Source organism: Gasterosteus aculeatus, chromosome 5 (assembly GCF_964276395.1).
Source record: "Gasterosteus aculeatus chromosome 5, fGasAcu3.hap1.1, whole genome shotgun sequence".
NCBI lineage: Eukaryota > Metazoa > Chordata > Actinopteri > Perciformes > Gasterosteidae > Gasterosteus > Gasterosteus aculeatus.
Genome location: NC_135692.1, coordinates 12,653,490 through 12,674,466, shown reverse-complemented (window position 1 = coordinate 12,674,466; position 20,977 = coordinate 12,653,490). Strand labels below are relative to the sequence as shown.

Here is a 20,977-nt window from a genome sequence, read left to right as displayed (position 1 = left end):
AGCGTGCTCTCTGCACGATCCCCGTTCATCTCCGGCGTGTAAAAGCAGCCGGAGACGAACACAACCGCTCAACAAAGTGCCACTTGTGACACATCTTCCGAGGGAAGAAGGTGTTTAGGCTCCTGCTTGAGAAACAAACCGCTCACAGCCGGAGACGATGAAACGGAGCAGAATAAAAATGATTCTCACACTCCTCAGAACCTGCTCAACCTGCTGCAGCCCGGAGCACACCCCCCCCAAAGAGAAAGAAAAGGGCCAAAGAAACTAGTTAAAAGAATGCAGAAAGGGATTGGAGGGCGATGAAGGAATGCTGGAACCTTCGACATTATTTGGGGATGGCAACTCTCCGCTGAGCCGACACGAGGCCCGTCCACAGTTCACCCCCTGATGTCAGCAGCACAGTAGGTACACGCCCGCTCTGCCTCTGCTAAGGGGCCCGCGAACACACGCTCGATTGTCCTCGCAAGCGCTTCCTCGAGCACCGCAACGTACTGAGCGGCAGCGAAGCTCCAGGAGCGCTCACATGCTCACGTGGGTCTGCAGGCAGGGTGGGGTGTGGGGGGGGGTGTTAGTGGAGACTTGCCCATTTCACACTGCGAGGTGAGCCAGGGAGCAGTAATAGAATCGAGCCATAAAACATGGTGGAAAAGCGGTAGGGGAGGGTGACCAGAGCGGAGTACGTGTCCAACGGCCACCTCTCCCAGACTCTCTCCTCACAGTTCTCCATTATCTAAACGTCTGTCTCTGTGGGCAAGTCTGACACACAAGCCCGGCTCATCTCACCTCGACCAGCCTCCTGCTGACTAAGCAGGCGGGAATGCATTTGATTTATATAAATATATATGGATATATATTTAAAAACCCTGCACTAAAACAGAAATCGAGTATATTTTCTGGCGGGGAGGATCTCTTGACATTTCTCCTTCAGTGATTGGGGCCTCCTTGAATTCAACCCCCTTACAGCGCTGTAGCATTATCAAAGTCTCAGGTTCTCGGGAGGGGGTCCGCACCTCAAAAGGGGCCTCCGTCGACAGAAATAACCCTTATCCTCATCAGCTCCTTCATTTGGGCTAAGTGCATCAGCTCACATGGAAAGGCAATTTGACGGAGGGGGGAAAAAAAAAAAAAAAGGAGTGTGAGGGAAGGAGTGAGGAAAGACAGGTGGACTTGACATGAGCGTTAAGAGAGCGAGAGTGATGGGGGAAAATGTGGTTTTAATAGCTGGACGGTTCTATCAGTGAGAGGCAATTCCACATAAGCTTTGAAGTTCCACAAGAAGTAAGTAAATCATCTAAGGCGGTGAGATTTCTTTTCTGAAGGGGTCATCAGGTGGATTTAAAGGGCACTTGTTTGTCAAGTGATCCAGTGACTGTGCCACTCTGAGTCTGAAGCGGATTACATGAGTTCTTCTATTCTGGTCTGCAGGCCCCGGTGGTGTGTAAAATGAGAGGGAATGCAATGTTTTGGGAAGTCTAATTTGGGGCCTGTGTTTGTTTTTCTGGCCCTATTTGGCAACCAAGGAGGCCGCCTCTAAAGCAGCACAACTGTCTTTAGTCTGTCTAGTTTCACAACACCAACAAACCCTTCTATCCAATCGAGGCAAGGACATGAAAACCATCGTTTTGTCTCCACGATGTCTCTCAGTACCGCCACAGAATTAAGCAGAAAGTTAATTGGGAGGTTATTCGCCACGTCGCAGGAACATATGCACAATAACGTACATGTAGATGTATAACAAAAACACAAAAAAAACTCACACAAGTATAAGCAGCCATCTTTTGGCAGCTAATTGCGACGCGCTCCCTGTGGGAGGACACAGAGGTCCTCGGTCGATAATTAATCCTCGTTTGGAAAAGCAAATGACATTCATTAGGAGGGAATCGAGCCAAGTGCCATTATTTACACGGCAATAATCTGGAGTGTGCTAGTGGCGCTTTTTTAATGCTACAGAAATAACTCGGGGAGAAGGGATGAGTACAGTTGCTCCCCCCCCCCACACAGTCTCGGCACCCAGGAACAATTAGGCCCGGGCGAACAGATGGGGACGCCTCAGAGTGAGAAAGCCCCCCCGAACGACTCTACATCTCCTTCTTATCTCAGTCCCTCATTCACAGGCACACACATATAGGGACGAGTACACAAATACGAGCGCACGCACGCACACACACACACACACAAGAGTCGACCAAGCGCTGAGTGTACTGAGCTAACTTTCGACATTAACCGGCGAATGACGAGCCACTTAGGAGAGGCTAAACAAGAACTTTGAACATGTCGGGCACATTGAAAACACTGAGCTGTGACGGTGGAAACACAAACTGGCCGCAGCGCACATATTCAAAGGGAAAAGAACGCTGCCTTTCAGTATTGATGAATAGCAAAGTTCTACAGGGCGAATGTCAGCTATTTTTTCTCTATTTTTTCTTGTCACGTTTGTTATTTATCAGTGAATATTTATCAAGTGAATATTTTGAAGTTATAGTTGAGAAAAACCCAGTTTTTGGTTTCTGCTGTCGGTTCCTAGACAGCGCAGGCTTTGTGCACATTCGTAGGACCAAACACAATAGACACACATATGTGTTAACACTGCCGAGGCTGGTGTGGTGATAAAAAAATGTGACACAATGGGCATTTTGTTGCACAACCCTGAGGTTTTCCACAATGGTACAAGCCCCTGCACAATGTACGGCTAGCGACGTACACTTGATGAAAAGCAATGAATGTGAAGACAAAGCGGACTCATCTGTAATACTGCTCGAAAAAGCTCGACATCTGTAGGCTTGTATTTGAAAAATGAATTATCAAGTAAAGATACATTAGAAGAGAAAAGTGGTACTCTACTACTCTTTTCTACAACGTCTGTTACATATTCAGAAATATTTAGATTTTCTTGTTTTTCATGCAAATCTCAAATACACAAAATACTGTATTATTTTCCACATGTACTTTATACAACATTAGAGTATAATCATCCTTTAAAAATGAACTCCAGGAAGAGAAGTCAAGTCAACTGTACAAGGCAACAACCAATGGGGATCCAAATTCACCAATATCATACAATTAAACACAAAACGTGATGAAACCAAAGTCTTTCAAACACATAATGTTTTCATGTCATTTCTGATATCCTTTGTTGCTCTCTTTTGTTTTTCTACCCGTTTTTGCCGGTTTACTCTCGTCGCTGACCTGTATCATGCAGGGCAGGTTGCAGACTTGAAAACGAAACACCTGTTATTGTGCGACCCGTTCCCCATCTTTGTCCCGCAAAGTACAATGAATATGCTATCAGTTCCCGATGGAGCCCCGTAGCCAAACCGGGTTGAGCGTGTACGTCACAGCCCCACAGCCTCACCGGGGCTCTTAGCCTCTCCGGACACAGGGAATAGATAGTCCCCGCCCCCTCTGGTCACGCTGCCAGACAGGGTGTGTTTCATTAGACGCTCCCGGTCCTTCACCAGTAAGATTAGGTAACGGCATCGTGTGTTCGCCGACGCCAATGAGGCAGCCCTGAGCCTGCAGGGCCTCTTCCGTAGACGTATTCTGTTACGACTCCCAAACAATGGTACCTGTCCAAAAGACAAACGCTAAACATCCCTTCATCCATCCCTCACTACCAAACCTCAAAACCATTCCATAAGTAGTTGGAATTTTGGAGAATCAATGTGATCACGCAGAAACAAGGGCGTGGCTCATTTGAATCTTTTTTGCCCTTCCAATAGCTGCCGAATGAATGAATGTCTTAGGATGTCCGTTCTGTAAATGAAGTGGTTGCCTCCAATTTGTGACCAATTTTGAAATTAAACCTGCTTGCCCTCTTTCCTCCCCGGACGCTGACCGGATGCCAGGTTGTTATTTTAGCTATGGGGAGGACTGAGGCCTAGCCTGACCTTTTTTTCCGCGCCGAAGGGAAACTTCCACGAGAAATCCGATAAAATCCAGGGCGGGGGCCTCGCTAATTTGTTCGTCCAGCTCGCCACACTTCCGCGACCTCCTTTCCTTCAGCCTCCACTCCCCCACCCCCCCCCCCGCCAATCCCCAATCGATCTGCTTATCTGCCGAGATCAAAGGCCCGCGCCGCCGTTGTACATTTAGCCTTGGCTGGTTCCTCCCACAACATGTCTAAATATTAATGATAATAAAGTCTCACACCCATCCCTGTGTCAGGCAATTACAGCCAACATTGATCCTCAGCTCTCTGCTCCAATTAGAACCCACCGCTCGTAATGCGCGCTAGCACATCAAAGGATAACAGCCATTGATCCACTCCTGGATCTTAACGTTTACCGTTAAGAGAGAAGAAGGGGGATGTGGCGTGGTGGTGGTGGTGATGGGGAAGCAATATACCGAATAGAGAAGAGAAGAGGGGAGAAAATAAATAGTTTTATGCAGGGTAAGGCACGGCAGAGGGGGCTAAATAATAAACGGACATTCTGACAGTTCAGACGGCAACTCTCAATCCGGAAGAGACTCCTTCACCAAAGCATGGGCAAACTCAACACTTCAAACTCTCATTTTATTTTCACTCTTTAGTTTATTTCCGCTTGCTCAAAAACCAACAGGTCTAAGTTGGAGGCAAGAAAAGATTCAGTGAAACATGAGTTCATGACACCTCCCACATCCATGTCCTGAGGCCAACTACGCTTGACAACCGACCTTTGTGACATCTTAAAGTTTGCGGAGAGAGAAATGTTGTTAAATCCACGCACAGAATGCACTACCCCGTGCCGTTCGACGGCATAACGCGCTGACAGAAAAGAGCAGAATCAACAAGAGGGTAAAATCTGACCCATTGAGTCAACAGACAGCGACATGTCACCATTAAACCACGGACATTCCTCGCACAAATGAAGCCTAACAATCCCAGTGTTGACACCATTATTTGACCGGGGCCTGTTGTTCTGCGCTTTCCATGCCGGACTGATAGCTCTGACAGTCCTGGTCTCGGGCAGGACCTCACAGCCGCCTTTGTCGCAGAGCTGGAGAAAGCCTTACCCGTCGCTCTGGGCCACAATGACACTCTTCATGGCACCATAATACACCAAGAACACTGTGCGACTGGAATGCAACCCAACGGTTTGTATACCTACAATTAATTGACTCACCACGGCCGGCCTCTGGACAATAAGCTGAAACATGTTGAGCTATGAGGTAACAATGAAAAAGAAATAAAAGGCGGGCGCAAAATAACTACAAATTGAATTAGTGACAATGCTGTAATAGTGCTGGCATCAGTTGTTGCGTACAGGATGACAATTCAAATCTGAATAGGGAATGTGGAGTGTGTTGAGGTTCATTCAAAGGTCAAGGCCAATACTACTACGAAATCCATCAAAAATCTGAACCCTTCACACCTTAAGCTTTCCTCCAACATCTGCTTGTCTACAATATTTTTTCCTCTTCTCAACCACACGGTCCTCTGACTGTGGTATCCCTCACTATTATACGCTTTGCTAACATGGTGCTGGCTTTAACTCCGTACCTCGGCTTCCACCAAACGATGTAATTAAAGATTGGTTAAATGAAACCTGTGTTTAGAAATGGTTTTTGTTGAGTCTGTTCTGAAATGCAATACCACAGGGAAACTTTTAGATGGGATGGGTGTGCATCGACGTCTTGTTAAATAAAATAAGAGTCTTGACCCTGAGGAGTCGGGCCAAATATCTAACCGACAGAGCCTCAGTGTGAGCCAGGTTCCATGTACGAAAGCTGTGTACTAGTAATGCAATGGTAACGGTAGGAAAACATTTGTTGTTGGCCGAGGTTTCGGGCTCCTCACATGTGTGTTATACTCGGCGATGCATCAGGTCAGTTGAGGAGACTGAGGAGGGTTGGCGGGCTCCAAAAACAGGCTGGGAAAGTGACACTAGGATGCTAGGCCAAGACATCAATGTCCTCACAACTTCCCTTTAACACTGAAGCAATGTTAGCCCTGGCGCCACCAGAATACGGGTTGGGGTTTAAAGTTTACACTATGGCTGACAGGATGTCAATGTGACCCTGCAAAAACTCAAAGTAAACAAGGCTCTACATTTTGAGAGGCAGCGGTTTTTTTTAGGGCTTTAATTAAATGATGGTTTAGAAATTTACAGAATATTTATGTGTGTGTGGGGGGGTTCCTTGTGGATAGCAGGCTACGGTAAAGGCCACGTACAGTAGTTGTGAAGTTGCTTGTAAAAATAGTCTTCATTAACTACCTTTTGAACAATTGGCTTATAGTTAGTGTTCGTGTTTTTTGGGAGATGGTAATTAGCATTTATTGTTTTCCTGTTACCAGTAACATAGCAGCTAATCATGAATATGACTCTCCAGAGAGAGAAGGGAATGACTTGATAGGTCAGTATTTTTCATTTTCACATTGCTGCGAGAACATTGGCAAATGCAATATGGGCAACTGAACTGCTGGACTGTGGATGCAAAGTGTATTTGTCTGTCAAAAAAAAAACAATATTTGATTTCATTTGCAAGTTTTCTAGTGCTGTTCTGTGAGCGAGCTTGTTCAAGCGGAGACAGATCACGACGGGATGATGTTGACCCTCGAGGTGCAAACTAAGATCCCTGTCGCCACAGAGACGTGAAGATCCCGGCGGGAGTGGGGAAGTCTTCTCTCCAGTTGGCAACAGGCCTGGCCTAGCACCAGGGTGCTCAGCCAACAGCTCCTCCACTCTGTCAGCGCCCCCCCCCACCCCTCTCCACCTCTTCCCCAACAGACTTCTGGATGCCAGTCTGCCCGCCTGGTGTTGGCCAAACAAGCCGAGGCCGCCGGGCCAAAGGGGCAACGGAGTTGCCGCCAGCTGGGCCAGCACTTCACGGCCGAGCACCACTCTCCAAACAAACAGTGCTGTGGGCCACAAGCCACGGGCAACATGGAACCTGTCATTACCAGCCCTGCATGGCTGGTTCACTCCCCAAAACCAAAATCAGGCCAGGGGCTTGAATGCGTCCTGCACTTGACTCAAATGGGAGAATCTCTTTTATCGCAATTGCGCGACATCACCGGCATATCGAAGGTATGTGTCTATTTGACCCAAACACATAGTTTTGACTGTATCTGTCAAAACATTTTGAAGCAATAAGAAGTCTTGACTTGGACGTTAAACACGACTACACAACTGGAGAGTGGAACGACAGGGGCCTGCCAAACAGTCCCTTAGGATTAACTGCGTACCGTCTAATTATACAACATTTCCAAAACTTCCAATGGCCTTTGGGCTAAAAACGAACCCTAAGGGTATTGGATCTCACCGGGGTTTTCTTCCCTGATCAAGGTTCTACAGGCTTTTGTGGCATAACTCTGCTTTGTCCTTAGGACTTTGGTTACAAAATATGATGGTTTGAGGCACCCATCATAAAAAGAGGGTGGACCTTTGCGATCCGATCTTCGACCATGCTTTCCCTGGAATGCTGGGGACGAAGGCATCTAGAGAGGGACAAACAAAACAACCGGTGTTGTTTATATTAATTCTTAAATTATGTTTCAGTGTCTCCACACACACACAAAAGTCTTCAACACATCTCAGTTGTCGTGCCTGAATAATTGTCTACGCATGCTCTTTCTGTTTTAATTCTTCCATGTAGGATCTCAAACATCCCTGACAGTGTGATGCCACATTTCATTGTTTAAATAAAGCCAAACAACAAAAGACAGTAAACGCAAACACTGCCGAAGCAGGATGGGTCAAAGGCTCCTTATTATTACAGATGTACTGATCCAACTTCTTTACTACTACTAAATAATACAAATACTGACTAAGCTAAAATATAATCACCCGATGACCCAATAATTCATTCTTGTGACAAAAGAGGTAAAAAAAAAGTTATTTAATTTAATGGAAAATTGATTGAAATAGATTTAATCTGGCAAATACAATATTTTTAAAGCTTAGTTTTCTAAATGTCTTCAACAGCAAGGAACACCAACCAAAGTATGGCTTGGGTTAGGTGATGGGGGTCTGTACTAAAAAACTTTAATTCAAATTTTCTTGTTAAGAATAAAAGCACTCGAGGTTAGGCTTTTTGCTTTGAAAAGAGACCAATGCTCTGTTTAAGCAATTTGACAGGAGCCTCACATCCTTTTCCCTTCCTTGAAGAAAAGTGGTCCTCTTTTTATTGTTTTGCCCATTGTGATGAAGGGGATCTTTTATGCCATCAACAACATGGCAACAGTGTACTGCCTTTGTTTCATTGCACCATCCTGGGGGTCTGTTCGGATGAGATACAGATATACAGCGGCGCAGTAAATGATTGATGGGTTGGAACAAAATATTAAAAAAGAAAAAAAATTCAGCATTTGTAAATATTTCAAGCTCTTGCACCCTGCCAAAGAGAGATCTGAGGGGCAACAACAATAATAGCAAAAACTATACTTAACCATCTAGCCTGATGCAAACTCCACTTAGACAGCTGACTTAGATTTGCTTAGATTATCAATGCTTTGAAAAACTCTTTTGTGGGAATAAAAATTACACATAGTCGCAAACTACGATATCAAGCCCTTCAGGACATTCTTCTCTTTTAAGTTATTTGCAGTAATCATTTGGATTAACGTAGTTCACAAGCACGGGGGGGCTGAGTTCTTCCCTTTCCACTGGACCATGCCGCTGAGCGTTGTTTTTAGGCAACAAAATTACCTGTATAAAGACAGGGAGAGAAATAATAAAAATGAGAGCTGACTGAAAGTTCAGGGAAGGTATGTACAGTGCAAGCTTTTGGGCACGAGCCACTTTATTCTGGCAAGCAATCCTGCCCAAGAGCAACTCATTATAGCAATAGGGATCCTATGTCCTGGCACGGCCCAAGATGGAATAATGCCTAACATGCGCATATGGGTACAGAGTCCACTGCTTAGTGTATACGAAGCAAAACAGCCTCATTTTCTCATTGACACAATTACTGGCAACCAGTAACGCTGTGGCATTCCACAATATCCAAGGGAGCTGCTGCAGAGTACGCCAAAAAGTATCCATGATGGCTTGCTGAGAAGCAACAACAGTCAAATGAGAGACGATGTGATGTGTGTGGTTCTAATTGCTTCAAAATATCCTGAAGAAGGCCCCCTATTATCTATTTAAATCGGCCGATAATGGGAGACTAGGAGGAGGAGATGGAGAGGAGGAGTTGGAGGGGGGGGGGGGGGGGGGGGGCTACCTAGGCAGAGGGAGAAAGCTATCCTCTGCGCCGCCTCATTATTTTCCGTCTTGACGGACGCCCGCGCTCAACCCCTGGATGAATGGCCCCGTGCTGAATAAGTTATCGCCAGACACACAAAAGAGGAAGAGTGCCACAAACAACGCAGCACTACTGCAAAGCGTGAATCTCTCTCTCCACCCCCACCCCTTCCCCCCTGCTCCCCCTAGACGAAAGGCTGAGATCTCACCTGTGATTTCTAAAGTTCACAGTAGGTGGGGGAAAGAATTGTAACGATATAATAAAATGAAAGGGAGGAAGGACGGAGGCATCTATTTGGGCTGAAAAGAGATTTACCTCCATTTTGTTTCATCTGTCCTTTCTGTTTGTGCAACTCCTCAGTGGAGACAGGGACCTCTGTTGGACAGCATCTGAAGATGTTTGAGAGGTTGTTTTTTTCTTCTTAAGACAAGGCCCACAGCACGATCAGTGAAACTGCTTTGGTTTCCTCTGATGTCTATTTTGTTTCCTTCTCTGTTGTTTGGACTGCTGGGACCTAGCACATCATACAAAGATCCCCTCTATGATGATCATATCATATGAGGAGGGTTCCTTATAGCTGCAAAATCGAAGTTGGGGAATAATGACAAAGGGAAACAGTCCATTTTTTGGCTGCGTTCTTTCAGCCACCGATCCCCCACCTTAGCCGTCACTCAAAAGTAGCGGTAGAACTTTTGGACAGGAGAGCCTCTGACCGGGAAATCAGAGGGTGCCGTAGCCCGACAGGCGCTCGACGGCAGATCAAACAGGGCGGGTACCCTTGGAGTGACACCTGGAGCCACTTCAAGGGATGAGAGCGCCACTGATCTCCAGTCATCTCGTCAGAACGACTGTCTGTCAGGGTTAAAGCTAGGCGGGGGGGGGAAGGAGCGCGATCAACTTGGATGCTATGCTCGAGGTCGAGCAAAGCGTCACCCCGATGGCATGGATGGCTGACCCTCCAGCCTTTGGAGGAGTTGTGCTGCGAAGAGGGCTTTTTGTTGGAATGCTTAAATCGCTTGCCATTTGTGCTGATTTGACGGTTTCACTCAAGATTTGGCCGTAATTAATGTTTGTTGTGCTTTGATAGCAAAGGCCTTCATCTGTAACATTAATGAGAGAGTATTCACAATGTAGCATCTTTGAAGCGAACTATCAGTCTACAACTCCTTCAATGCATCTTTAGAATACTTTAAATTCGACTTTGTCCCGACATATCAAAAGAGCAGATGTCCGCCATAGGCTAGATACTATAGAAAGGGAGCCGTGTGGGAAGAAAAAGGGGGCTTTGGCATCCAGTTAAGCGAGTCAATCCCCACCAGACAAATGCATCCCTTATATAAAACAACAACACGTTTTTGCCCTTGTCAACAACCCCTCCTTCTACACAACCACTGCCTCTGTGTGTGTGTGAGTATTTTTTCCTTTCTGCAAAAAAATGTCCCATCAGCACTCTCTAATGGGCGAGGTGGAGGAAGAGAGCAAAAGACAGAGAGATAAAGCGCGGGGGAGAGCGGGGGAGAGCAGGAGAGTGACAGAGAGCGAGAGGGAGCGAAGGGGTGGCAGTGGCGCTCGCTTGGCTCACGAGCAGTGAGTAATGAGGCTGAGGCGCACCCTGTCATTCTCCCAGCAGCAGCCTGTAGCCACACACACACACAACATGAAAAAGTAGCTCCAAAGAAGACACTCATCCGACATTCAAAACTGAAAAGTAAAGTAACTAGATGCATTAAAAAAAAACAAAAAAAACAGAAGTTGGATTATAAATGGATGTCGTTATTGTTTCACCCTCCATGTGAGACGGGCCCACATGACCAGCAAGGTCTTCCAGGAGTTCTCGCTTGTCTGCCAACAGTGGCACATACCTTTTCAGCCTAACATGCTACCCTTAATCCACTGAACCCACAACATGCATACGTGCACACACACACACACACACAGCTGCGCTCAACTTGAAATGCATAAAGTTCAGCGATGGGGGGTTGCAGTGAGGTCAGATACGATTTGCGCTTTGGCACTTTGCTCCTTTGCCAGAATAAAAACAGACTGGGCATGAAAGAGCACAGAGAACACTTCCCTCGAGGGGGCAGAAAAGGCCGGGGATAGGACTGACCCGCGGGGATGCGGCAACGTGGGGGGAGGTAGGAAGCGAGAGGGGGAACGGTGGTGGTTATGATGCCAGGCCGAAAAACAAATCGCAAAGCGAAGGCAACGCGTTTAAATGTAGTACATGGGCGTTATCGTGGCAGCAACACGGAGGGGAGATCAGAGAGAGCGGGATCCACTGGGAGCGATCCGCCCCACTCCGGGGGACGGAAACAACACGCTGCTCGGCTGTGGCTACTGAGCGGAGTTCAGCTGTAAACACAATGCAAAACAGAATGTAAAATAGGACATGTCTTACGCAATGTCAAAAGATATGAAAGATGTGAACCACAAACGAGAAAGAAATATACGAGTGTGTAGGATTGTTAGTGCGTGAGATAGGTAGGAAAAATGATGGATGGATGGTTGCCGCCGCTCCACTGGGTTGACTTTTCTGACCCCGCAACACTGTAATGTTCTTCCTTTGCTCTTCACGGTGTAAAATAAATAAATAAATAAATGCTAACACAAATAAATAAATCAAAAGACAAAAAATAAAATGAAGTGGGGAGGAAGGAAACATCTCAACTGCAATCTTCCACGTCTTTCAGCTTCAATTATGAAAAAAATCTAATCTTTTTGTTCAACTTCATAACAAGACTTCAAGAGGGCCCCAAGACTCCAATCCAATCCGCAGCTCAGTGGTAGAGCAGAATTCCATTAATTATGTGACCTACATATCCCTGTAGTTAATATGCCAGACGGATGGATGGAGTGAGAGGTTATATATCTGCCAATAGCCCAGAAAACTTTATCTACTATCAATAGTTTCCCTTTCTGGTCTTCTTTTGGGGGCCACGCACAATGGTCTCTTGGCTCATGACACTGCTTGGCCCAATGAACACTCATGCGAACAAACAAACTTCCAGTTTCCTTTGATTAAAGCAGGCAGGGAACTTTTGATTTTCCTATAGGCAAGGATGAGCGGTACATACTCTTCTTGTGATTACTCACATCAAAAAAAGGTCTAATCTTCATCAAAATAAATCATCCGCGGTATTTACGGACTCAGTGGCTCGCCCCTGTTTAGCATTACTGCATTTGCAGTGAATACCTGCAGCAGAAAAATCTAAGAAATGCACTGGGCCGCACATTAAGCCGGCTTGTCAAGACACGTCTCGAGAAGGGAAGTTGGCGTCTTGGTAACGGAGCGCCAGCCGCTGCTTGTGAGCGACCGCGTCATCCTCATCGCTGGCTCACGGGCCGACCTCTTAATCAGTGTCCAGAGTGTGCGTGAGTTCCTCTTCTGAAGGCTGAGGCTGCGTCCGTCTTGCCTGCCCATCGCTGCTGCCAGTCCCGGCCATGAATATGGAGCTGTTCTGTGGCTGGGAGCTTGCTTATGTTTTCTGTCTGATATCTAGGCTCCATTCCCATTTCAAAGGGAGGTCCACCCGGGGCCTTGACTTTTTGATCTGCCTAGCGACTGAGTCGACCACCTGCATGTGGGATCAGCTGCCAGCGAGAGTAGACAACCCCTCTGCTTCGAAATATACATCCCCCCCCCCCGCCTCTTCGTGCAGCTTCATCGGCCTTCACTGTGCCCCCCCCCCCCCTGCTTCCGTGAAGCTGCCAGGAGCCCCCAGCGGTCCTAACTGGGTCTGGAGCCGACTGATCTGACCGTGGTGGGTGAGGTGGATGCTTGAGACGTCCGCGATAGCAGCGGGAAGTCTCGCGCAGCGGCCACGGGGCCATTTGTGAGAAGCCATAGCGCCACTGTGCCTCGCAAACAACAGATGCCTTATCAAAAAGGTCCGTGGCTTCTCTGATCGGGGGGGCCGCGATCCACGCTGTGAGCAGTAAGCAGTCGCAATGCAGACCGAAAACCCACACTATGTCAAACTCTCAAAAGGTATTCCCGAAACGGAGGAATTTATTTGCGAAGAAGCTGACGAGTATCCGCTTAGGGGACCACGGAACTGTTAATTGTTCCGTGGTCCCTACAGCATCGCCTTTTTACTAAGTTGTAAAAAGACGATGCTGTAGCCGAGACATTTTCTTTGTGGTGCGAAGGTTCCGGTGGTAATGCTAAACAGAGACTAAATTCAATGATAATAGATCGTTTGATGATCACAGATATGAATATGATATCAGGTCTGCCTCATTAGGATCACTCTGCCTGTCACAGTATAATTAAAACCAGAAAGAATCTAAAAAAAAAAAAAAGTGAATTAAAAATGAACTGAGAAAGGATGTCCACCACTAGACCACTGACTTCCACGGAGTAAAAGAAGACAGCTGACACGAGACCGAGGCAGATGTTTGAGAGGCTTGTCATTAGGACACAGCCAATCAAAAGCACCTACAGGGTTTTATACTAATTACCCTCCTGAGCAGTGATGAGTTTCACTGTCAGACATGTGTAAGATACATTTTCAAACAATGCAACAGCTATTTGAGATGCGTGTGCTCCTGAATAGTTCTCACAAATCAGGGATACTCAAAAGTCAGTTAATTGGCTTTCTTGAACTCTGACAGCTGGCTTAATGGGTGTCTAATTGTCTCTCCGCTGGGGTGAAACCCCGGGACCACCAGGACACTTCAAGAAGAGGTGTGAAGAACCAAATGCGGCACCATTAGAGGAAAAGGACACCATTTATCTCGTGGATCTATTTGTCTCGCAACGGGTGAGGGCCAACGTGTTGACTTTTTAATTTCTTAACCTATCGCTGCAGCGGTAACATCCAATCACAAGACTAATCAGGTTGTACGGACCTGACTGACGGTTGACTACTGTAGTGGTAGAAAACATGCTACGTCTCTCGCTTATTCATGTAGCTTTGACATTGAGCTTATTACAACAAAAAGGAGCAGCCAAAAACAAAAAGATGGAATATGTACCTGTGAGTGGAGAGATTGTTTGTGCCCATAGCAGGTCTGTGGGACGAGTGCAAACTTTACAATACACCACGTTGGGTTTTTTTTACTTTACTTGCCTCTTTGTAAAAAGTCATCTACTCCGGTTACCTGAAGAAAGAAAACGACTTCTATCGCAGAGACAAACAAGTGGAGGATGACGAGAAAGAGAGAAACTTCCCCCAATACAAACCATCAATATAAAGGAACTACAAATGCTCTGACATCACACACACAAATACACAATTAATCAAAAGGCAGAAAACTGGGGGAGCAAATAACGCAATGAATGGGCAAATGAGAACAAATTGCCTAAAAGGGGGCGGGGGGGGTGAAATATCATTGAACCATCCTGAATTTACTTTTCGCTCTCAGTTCTTCTCGCTCTGGTTATAAATGACTTCAGATTTGACGTTTCCAGCCCATAAACCCCCAACAAAACACACTTCCTTTTATTCAAACAGCGAAGAAACAAAAAAGGAAAAGGCTTTTTTGTTAGAGAGTGACGGGGGGGGTCGTGGGGGGTGTATATGTTGTGCTGCTCCCATCAAGCAGAAAGGCGGGCGGTATAGTGGAAGGCGCTCGCCGCCGGGCCCCGCTTTGGAGGGCCCTCATAAATCCTGATTTGAGCGGGGCGCTAACCAGAGGAGGAGAGGCACGTCAAGCGAGGAGGGGGGCTTGGGGGGGTGCTGGCAGCTCGCCTCCGAAAACGCTACATCTGATTAAGTCTTCCCATCAGGTGACAGCTGAACTTTAACATTAATATGATAATATTGAAATAAGTGTGTTATTTACTTCAGGGGCGGAAAGGGGGGGCGGAGGGGAGACAAGAGGGGAGGAGGGAATGATGAATGATTTCTGGACAGCTTTGGGTGACGTGCCAGACGAGCTGACCCCCCCCACCCCATCCCTCCTCTCCCCATAATCAGACTTGACAAAATGGAGACATATGCAGAAATATTGGTTACAGTCGGCGTCACAGCCCTTCTCAGGCCTTCCCTCTCTAGTCACCGCCGGCCGCCCCGCGAGCCGCCCTCGCAAATTGTCTCCGGGCACTGAAGCATCTATTTCAATTGACACTTCCTTCCTGGCCCCCAGGATTTTACATTTAGTCGGTGTCATTTACATATTACTCTTAATCAAAATCCACAGTGGGAGACAGGGAGAGAGGGGGAAAAAAAAACAAAAAAAAACAAGAAAGAGGGGGAACGAGAAACAAACCGTGGCGTCACGGTTCAGGGGCAGCCACTTTATAACATGGAGATGTGACATGACACATTACCCTGTGTGTGTGTGTGTGTGTGTGTGTGTGTGTGTGTGTGTGTGTGTGTGTGTGCGCGCGCGTGACAGAGTGTAAGGTGGCGGCTGTATAAGATAATCCAAGGACTATTGAAATATCTGCGTGTGAATGGTTGTGTTAGTGTGATTGTTGGGGGCTGCCTCGTGCGCGAACCAGCAGCGCGAGTGAGACAAAGACTGCGAGTTGGACACGGCTTGTAAGTGCACTTTGTGAAAAACAAAGAGGCGCAGAAGAAAAGAACGGCGACGCGTGTACAGTGGGAGCCCTTTTGCCGCGGGATCCGATGTTCGTCTGCCCGCTTCTCAGTCTACCAAGACACTTAAATACTGTTGTGCAGTAGAACAGAGCAGCCACTCACTGTCAGTTTGTTTGTTCAAAGAGTCAGAGTCGTATCAACGGAACAAGCTAAATTCAAAACCCCTCAGAAATACGAATAAGAGAAAACATAACCTTTAAAATGTGTGATTACGCTGCAAAAGCATAAATATTGCAGTTGCATTTTCATTTTTTATATTTCCTTTGAAACACAAGTACTGTGTTCATTGATCCATTTATCAACGCGTTCTCCTGTTTGTGTATCCGAGCCCACCTGTGTTCTCTGGTTTGATCAGAGCAACGTGAGCAACTGCGGCTGATCTTAAACAGAAAGATGGATTTTACATTAAGCTCACAGGACGGTCAAAGCACGGGTACGTATGCAGAGAGGTGCAGAAACAAGGTCCGTACCTGCCGCTTACCTTCTCAGCATGCCGGTAAGGATGCGAGAGCTCTTGCCCAGGTTGGCGTCCGTTTCTCTCAGCTGTTGGAACAGAACCGGTAAAAAAAACAGGTTTTAGTTCTACGTTCTTATCCAGCGGTTTTCCAGGCATATAAACACAGTCTACGTCTAAACTGAGTAAAAAAGAAATAAAAATCAAACACAAAAGGAGTATTAAACTTTCCTTTGGCTGCTAAATACACTGCCATTAAAAACCTTTAAACGATTTACCATCCCACTGTAAAATGAGTAGCCGGAGAAAGGAGAGGCCTTTTCTTGTGACGTAACCGAGGACACTGGCAAATATCAAATGATCTTATATCACCAACAGATTGATGGATTAACGGCGACGGGGCCTACTTTTTATTGACCAAAAGTATTTAGTTTCTGAAAACACGTTACAGCATTGAAGTCATGGCAGCGCTCACAGTGGTCATTTGAGCTCGTACTGTTGCACAGATTTGTGCTACTGGCCTCAAGGCAAAGCACCTTGCTCAAGGGCAATCTCAGACGGCACCTCTAAAGTTTGATACCTTACACCCAAGGTTGTTGGTTGCAAGCTAGACGGATGAATAGAACATCCTTTGATAAGAAGTCAGTCCTTTTCTCTTTTTTCTGCTTCAGGTAACTGGTTTACCTGAGTACAGAACACCCTTAGTCTGTGAACCACAGTCATCCTCCGCTGTTTGTTTACAGGTAGAACATCTCTCTGACCTTAAAAAAAAGTCACCAACTACTGATTTCCCGCTTAGGAATTTAGGTCATTCGACCTCCCGCTCACCTTTCTTCAGAGCAAACATTACGGTGCAGGAAAAATAGTGTGAAGGGCCCTTTACTGTTGACATGCGCTACAAGCACAGAGAGTCCTTAAAGGGCACTCTTGAAATAATGATTATGGCTGATTGAATATTTCTCTTTCTATAACTCAATCTTCTTCTTTACTCCCTCTTTTTTTTCCCCCCCTCAGAGGTCAGAGAGATGTTTTCGTTCTATCATCTTATCGGGTGTAGACACTCTCACTGGGAAATGGAAATTGGTAGAGGTGTTGCCAACCGGGCGCGAGTGAGTGTGACAAAAAAAGAAATAGCTGACACCGCACCGAGCGAGCAAGCCACATACTGTCTACCTGTAGTTCCAATTTTTGGAGGATGATGAGGGAACGTGGGCAGGCATTTTTGCAGAGAGGTTCTCTCCGGAGTCGGCGGGGAGTCATTCATCCTCGTCTCCCTCTGAGATAATAGCCGCTTTCCCAATAAAGCCACTCTCGCTCAGCGGGTTTTCATCAGCGTATTATACTCAAACAAATTCTATTTTTAATTCCTCACTTTCACGTGTCCTCTTTCAACCTTCCCCTCCTCTACAATGTCTCCAGCATCACTCGCTTCTCCCCTCCCCTCCTCCTCCCTCCCCCGTTTGTTCTGGCTCATCTTGCAGCCATCTCTCAATCGGCCCTCTCTTCCCACCCCTCCTTACTTACTGCTACTTTTTTCCCCTCTTCTTCCATCCTTTCTCCCCTCTGGCAGCCCGGGTTGGTGTGATGCAGGTTGCGAGAGCCAAAGATACATGTGGTACAGGGCAGGAGGTGGGGGACTCGGGGGTAGGGGCCCTCTGGCAAAGACAACAAGTCCTGCAGTTGCCTGATGTCTGCTTCTACCCACAGATCTGTCCCCTAGATACTTCACACTTTCTCCCGAAATACATCTCCCTCTGAACCGTTCCTTCTTCCCATTGCTCGCTCTCTCTCTCCACGGCCTCTTACCAGGTCTCGTGCTATCCTGCTTAACCTGAAATGAAAACGGACTCCAATAGGAGTGCAGCAGAGTTCTGGGGCTAAAAACCAAACATATTCTGACGCATACAGCAAACTCAATCTTATTTGTGTTACCTCATTTGGCGAGGGATGACATTTATTTAAATGAGAATCTTCTGGATTACCATTTTAAAGTTTGTAAGTTTGCTGAGCACTGACTTTTGTCCTAAAATTTGACAATAGGGACATTGATTGTGCTTACAATTATTTTAGATCCCATATAGATGGACAATAAATACAAAGGTCATGTCATGAATATGAGAAGGGAGACAATAAATGTGGCAACCTGATTAAATTTAATTGCGAGAATTATTCATCAAAGGGGTCGGAAAAAATTTGTGCACACAAAATTGCTTATTTTGGTCCCTGAAATTAGGATTCATACCCTCGAATTAATAATTTTGTACTGTGGAATTATTGATTTAAGGATATACTAATTTTAGGGAATAAATATTAAAGCATTTCCCATGATATCTGTCCTCCTCTGTTTGAGCCAGACTGCAAAACTCTAAAATCACACCCTTCAATCCACTGTGGTTCAGTTGGAAGCAAACTGCTTTGACCCAGTGTTGAAACCTTCCATTGACTTCTATTTGTTCCATGAAAGAAAAACAAAAGGTCACCCCCCCCGCTGGGGTGTGTGTGTCTGTGTGTGTGTGTCTGTGCTCTGTTTGATTGTTTATGTGTTGGCATTAATGCTGAAACTGTACTTCCTTCCCCTTCTTTTTAATGCAAAATATGTGTTAACCAGCTCTTCCATCCCCGGTCTTCTTGTTTTCTTTTCGCCGCAAACTGCCTTTAAAGCCCTTTTGAGTGTGTGTGTGTGTGTGTGTGTAATTGCACGCGCTCACGTGTACATATGGTTGAAGGGGTTCAGCAAAGAAGACTCATGGGAGGAAGAGGGAGAGAAAGAAAGCAAAAGAGACAGGGAGCAGGTACTCTCGGTAGACGGCGTGCAGCGTTTTGAAAGGAGATGTTTGACTTCCTTTGAAATCGCCCGTGCGAGGCCCACTGCCATGTTGTGGTCTTTAAGAGGGTGCCGTCGGTAGCCGAGCCCCCCTCCCCGTGTTTGCTCTTTCTCTGTCTGTGTGAAACAAACTGAGGAGCATGGCTAAGGATTTGGGGTCGGTTGGAGGAGGAGGAGGGGGTAAGTGAGAAGGAGAGAGGGAACCTGGAGAATGAGTGCCGAGGGGTAAGAGAGAGCGGGTGAGGAGGGACGGCCGCCGGGCTCGTCCCACTGCTCGGATGAGGACTCGGAAAGCGGTAAATCCTGGAGGAAGGCGGCCACGGAGACAAAAGGCACACTCAACGTTTCCCCTCTAATTAAATGTATGTGCGATATAATGCAATCAATAAATACGCACATTAACAACCGTGACTCTGTGTGAGAGCGCCCCCCCCCCCGCCCCCCCCCCAAGACGGTGCATCGTGTACTCGGCAAACCACGCAGAGAGTGCAGAATGCCGTCAACGTTGCCAAGCAGCTGTAACACCTTTGCGCTCTCGCAAACACTTGTTAGAATAGACAGGCGAGTGTGTGCAGGTGGCATGCGCTCACTCACCCTTTCTCTGGCTCGCTGGATCTTCTCACGGTCACTGTTCAGGTTGGAAAGGATCTCCTGACCCACTTGTTCTGTAAGGTAAAAGGGGCGCAGGATGAGAAGAGCGCGCGTCTCTGACATTTGCAGAGATGCAAAAAGATTTGTGACTTTAGACTGCAACATCAGGAGTAGACCTTAATGATTTGTAAACCCTTTAAGACGAGCCATGTGTCGACAGTACTTTTATCCTACATTGATTCACCTTTTTAGTAGAAATTGTGTAAAATGTACACAGCATAATATAGTCTTTTTTTTTACTTACTTAAAATGCTTTGAGCAAATAGACAACAAGTTCTAGGCAACAATACGGCAGCATCTCGCGTGCCGGTGGGGTCCACCCAGCCAATGCAATATTCATTACGCCACTCGTTTTTAAACGCCTCTCTTCAGTTGTAGATGTAAACACATTAGCGCGCAGTTACGAAACATCCCCGACAAGGCACCTGACAAGCTCGTCATTGGTCACTGTCATTTTCCCGTCCCTAGGGTTGAGAATGAGAGAAAGAAGAAGAAGAAGAAGAAAAAAAAAGGATAAACCAAATAAGCTGCAAATCAACATCCCCGGTGCTCTGCCATCAATGTAACCATACTGCTACAGTATTAGCGTTTTAAAAAAAATGAGGGAGGCTGAGGATGAATCAGGGGAGAGAAAAAAAAAAGGAAAAGAAGTGAAGAATCTTTGCATGGATCAAAGACAGGCTTTCAAGCGCAACAAACAAAATCCGGAATAAACAACGCAGTTGCTGACTGTATTACACTACACAGGTGCCGCACACCAAAGAGCCCACGTGCTGAGCGCCTGTTTGGAGGGGGGCGCGGGGGGGGGGGGGGGGGGGGGATTGCAAAAATGGGCTACATCTGGCAGCTAAACAAGAGAAGAGAGAGACAGAGATATGGAGGGAATGAGAGAGAGAGAGAAGGAGAAAGGGGGTTCAGGCAAAAGAGGGAGTACTGTCAAATGGATGACGTTCGTCTCCCATTCATCCCGTCCTTTTTTACCCCCCAGCCCCTCACACACACTGTAAGTGACTCAAATGTGTCTCTTCCTGCCTTCATTAATTTCTAATCTGGGACGAGACAGATTGAAGGATACCCAGATTAAACAGTGCAGTCAGACAGTCGCATGTGACAAATAGGGCAGATTAAAAGACTGAGTGCAGGTATTAATAACCATAAAAAAAGGAGCCCGCCCCCGTCCCCATTGGAGAAGAACAAGGGACAAACAGGAAGGGAGTTGTTGCAGAAACCCTCTGTTAAAGAGACAAATAAGCACTTCTATCTATCTCTGTCAGGGCCGTGGCTCTCTTTTCTCCAAATAAATGAGTCTGACAAGGATTGGGGGCGTGGGGG

General features: G+C 46.5%; 1 protein-coding gene across 4 annotated transcripts in view; it reads right to left on the bottom strand.

Moving 5' to 3' along the window:
• vti1a (vesicle transport through interaction with t-SNAREs 1A) overlaps positions 1 to 20,977 on the bottom strand; it is a 101,207-nt gene that overhangs the window by 13,907 nt on the left and 66,323 nt on the right. For 2 of the 4 annotated variants that reach the window (XM_040175834.2, XM_040175833.2), the window contains 2 exons: positions 19,589 to 19,659; positions 16,198 to 16,259 (listed from right to left, as the gene is read on the bottom strand). In XM_040175834.2, the coding sequence (XP_040031768.1) occupies positions 16,198 to 16,259; positions 19,589 to 19,659 (133 nt within the window). Of the gene's footprint in view, positions 1 to 16,186; positions 16,260 to 19,588; positions 19,660 to 20,977 lie in introns of all 4 variants that reach the window. The other 2 variants (XM_040175835.2, XM_040175836.2) reach the window with 1 other exon arrangement.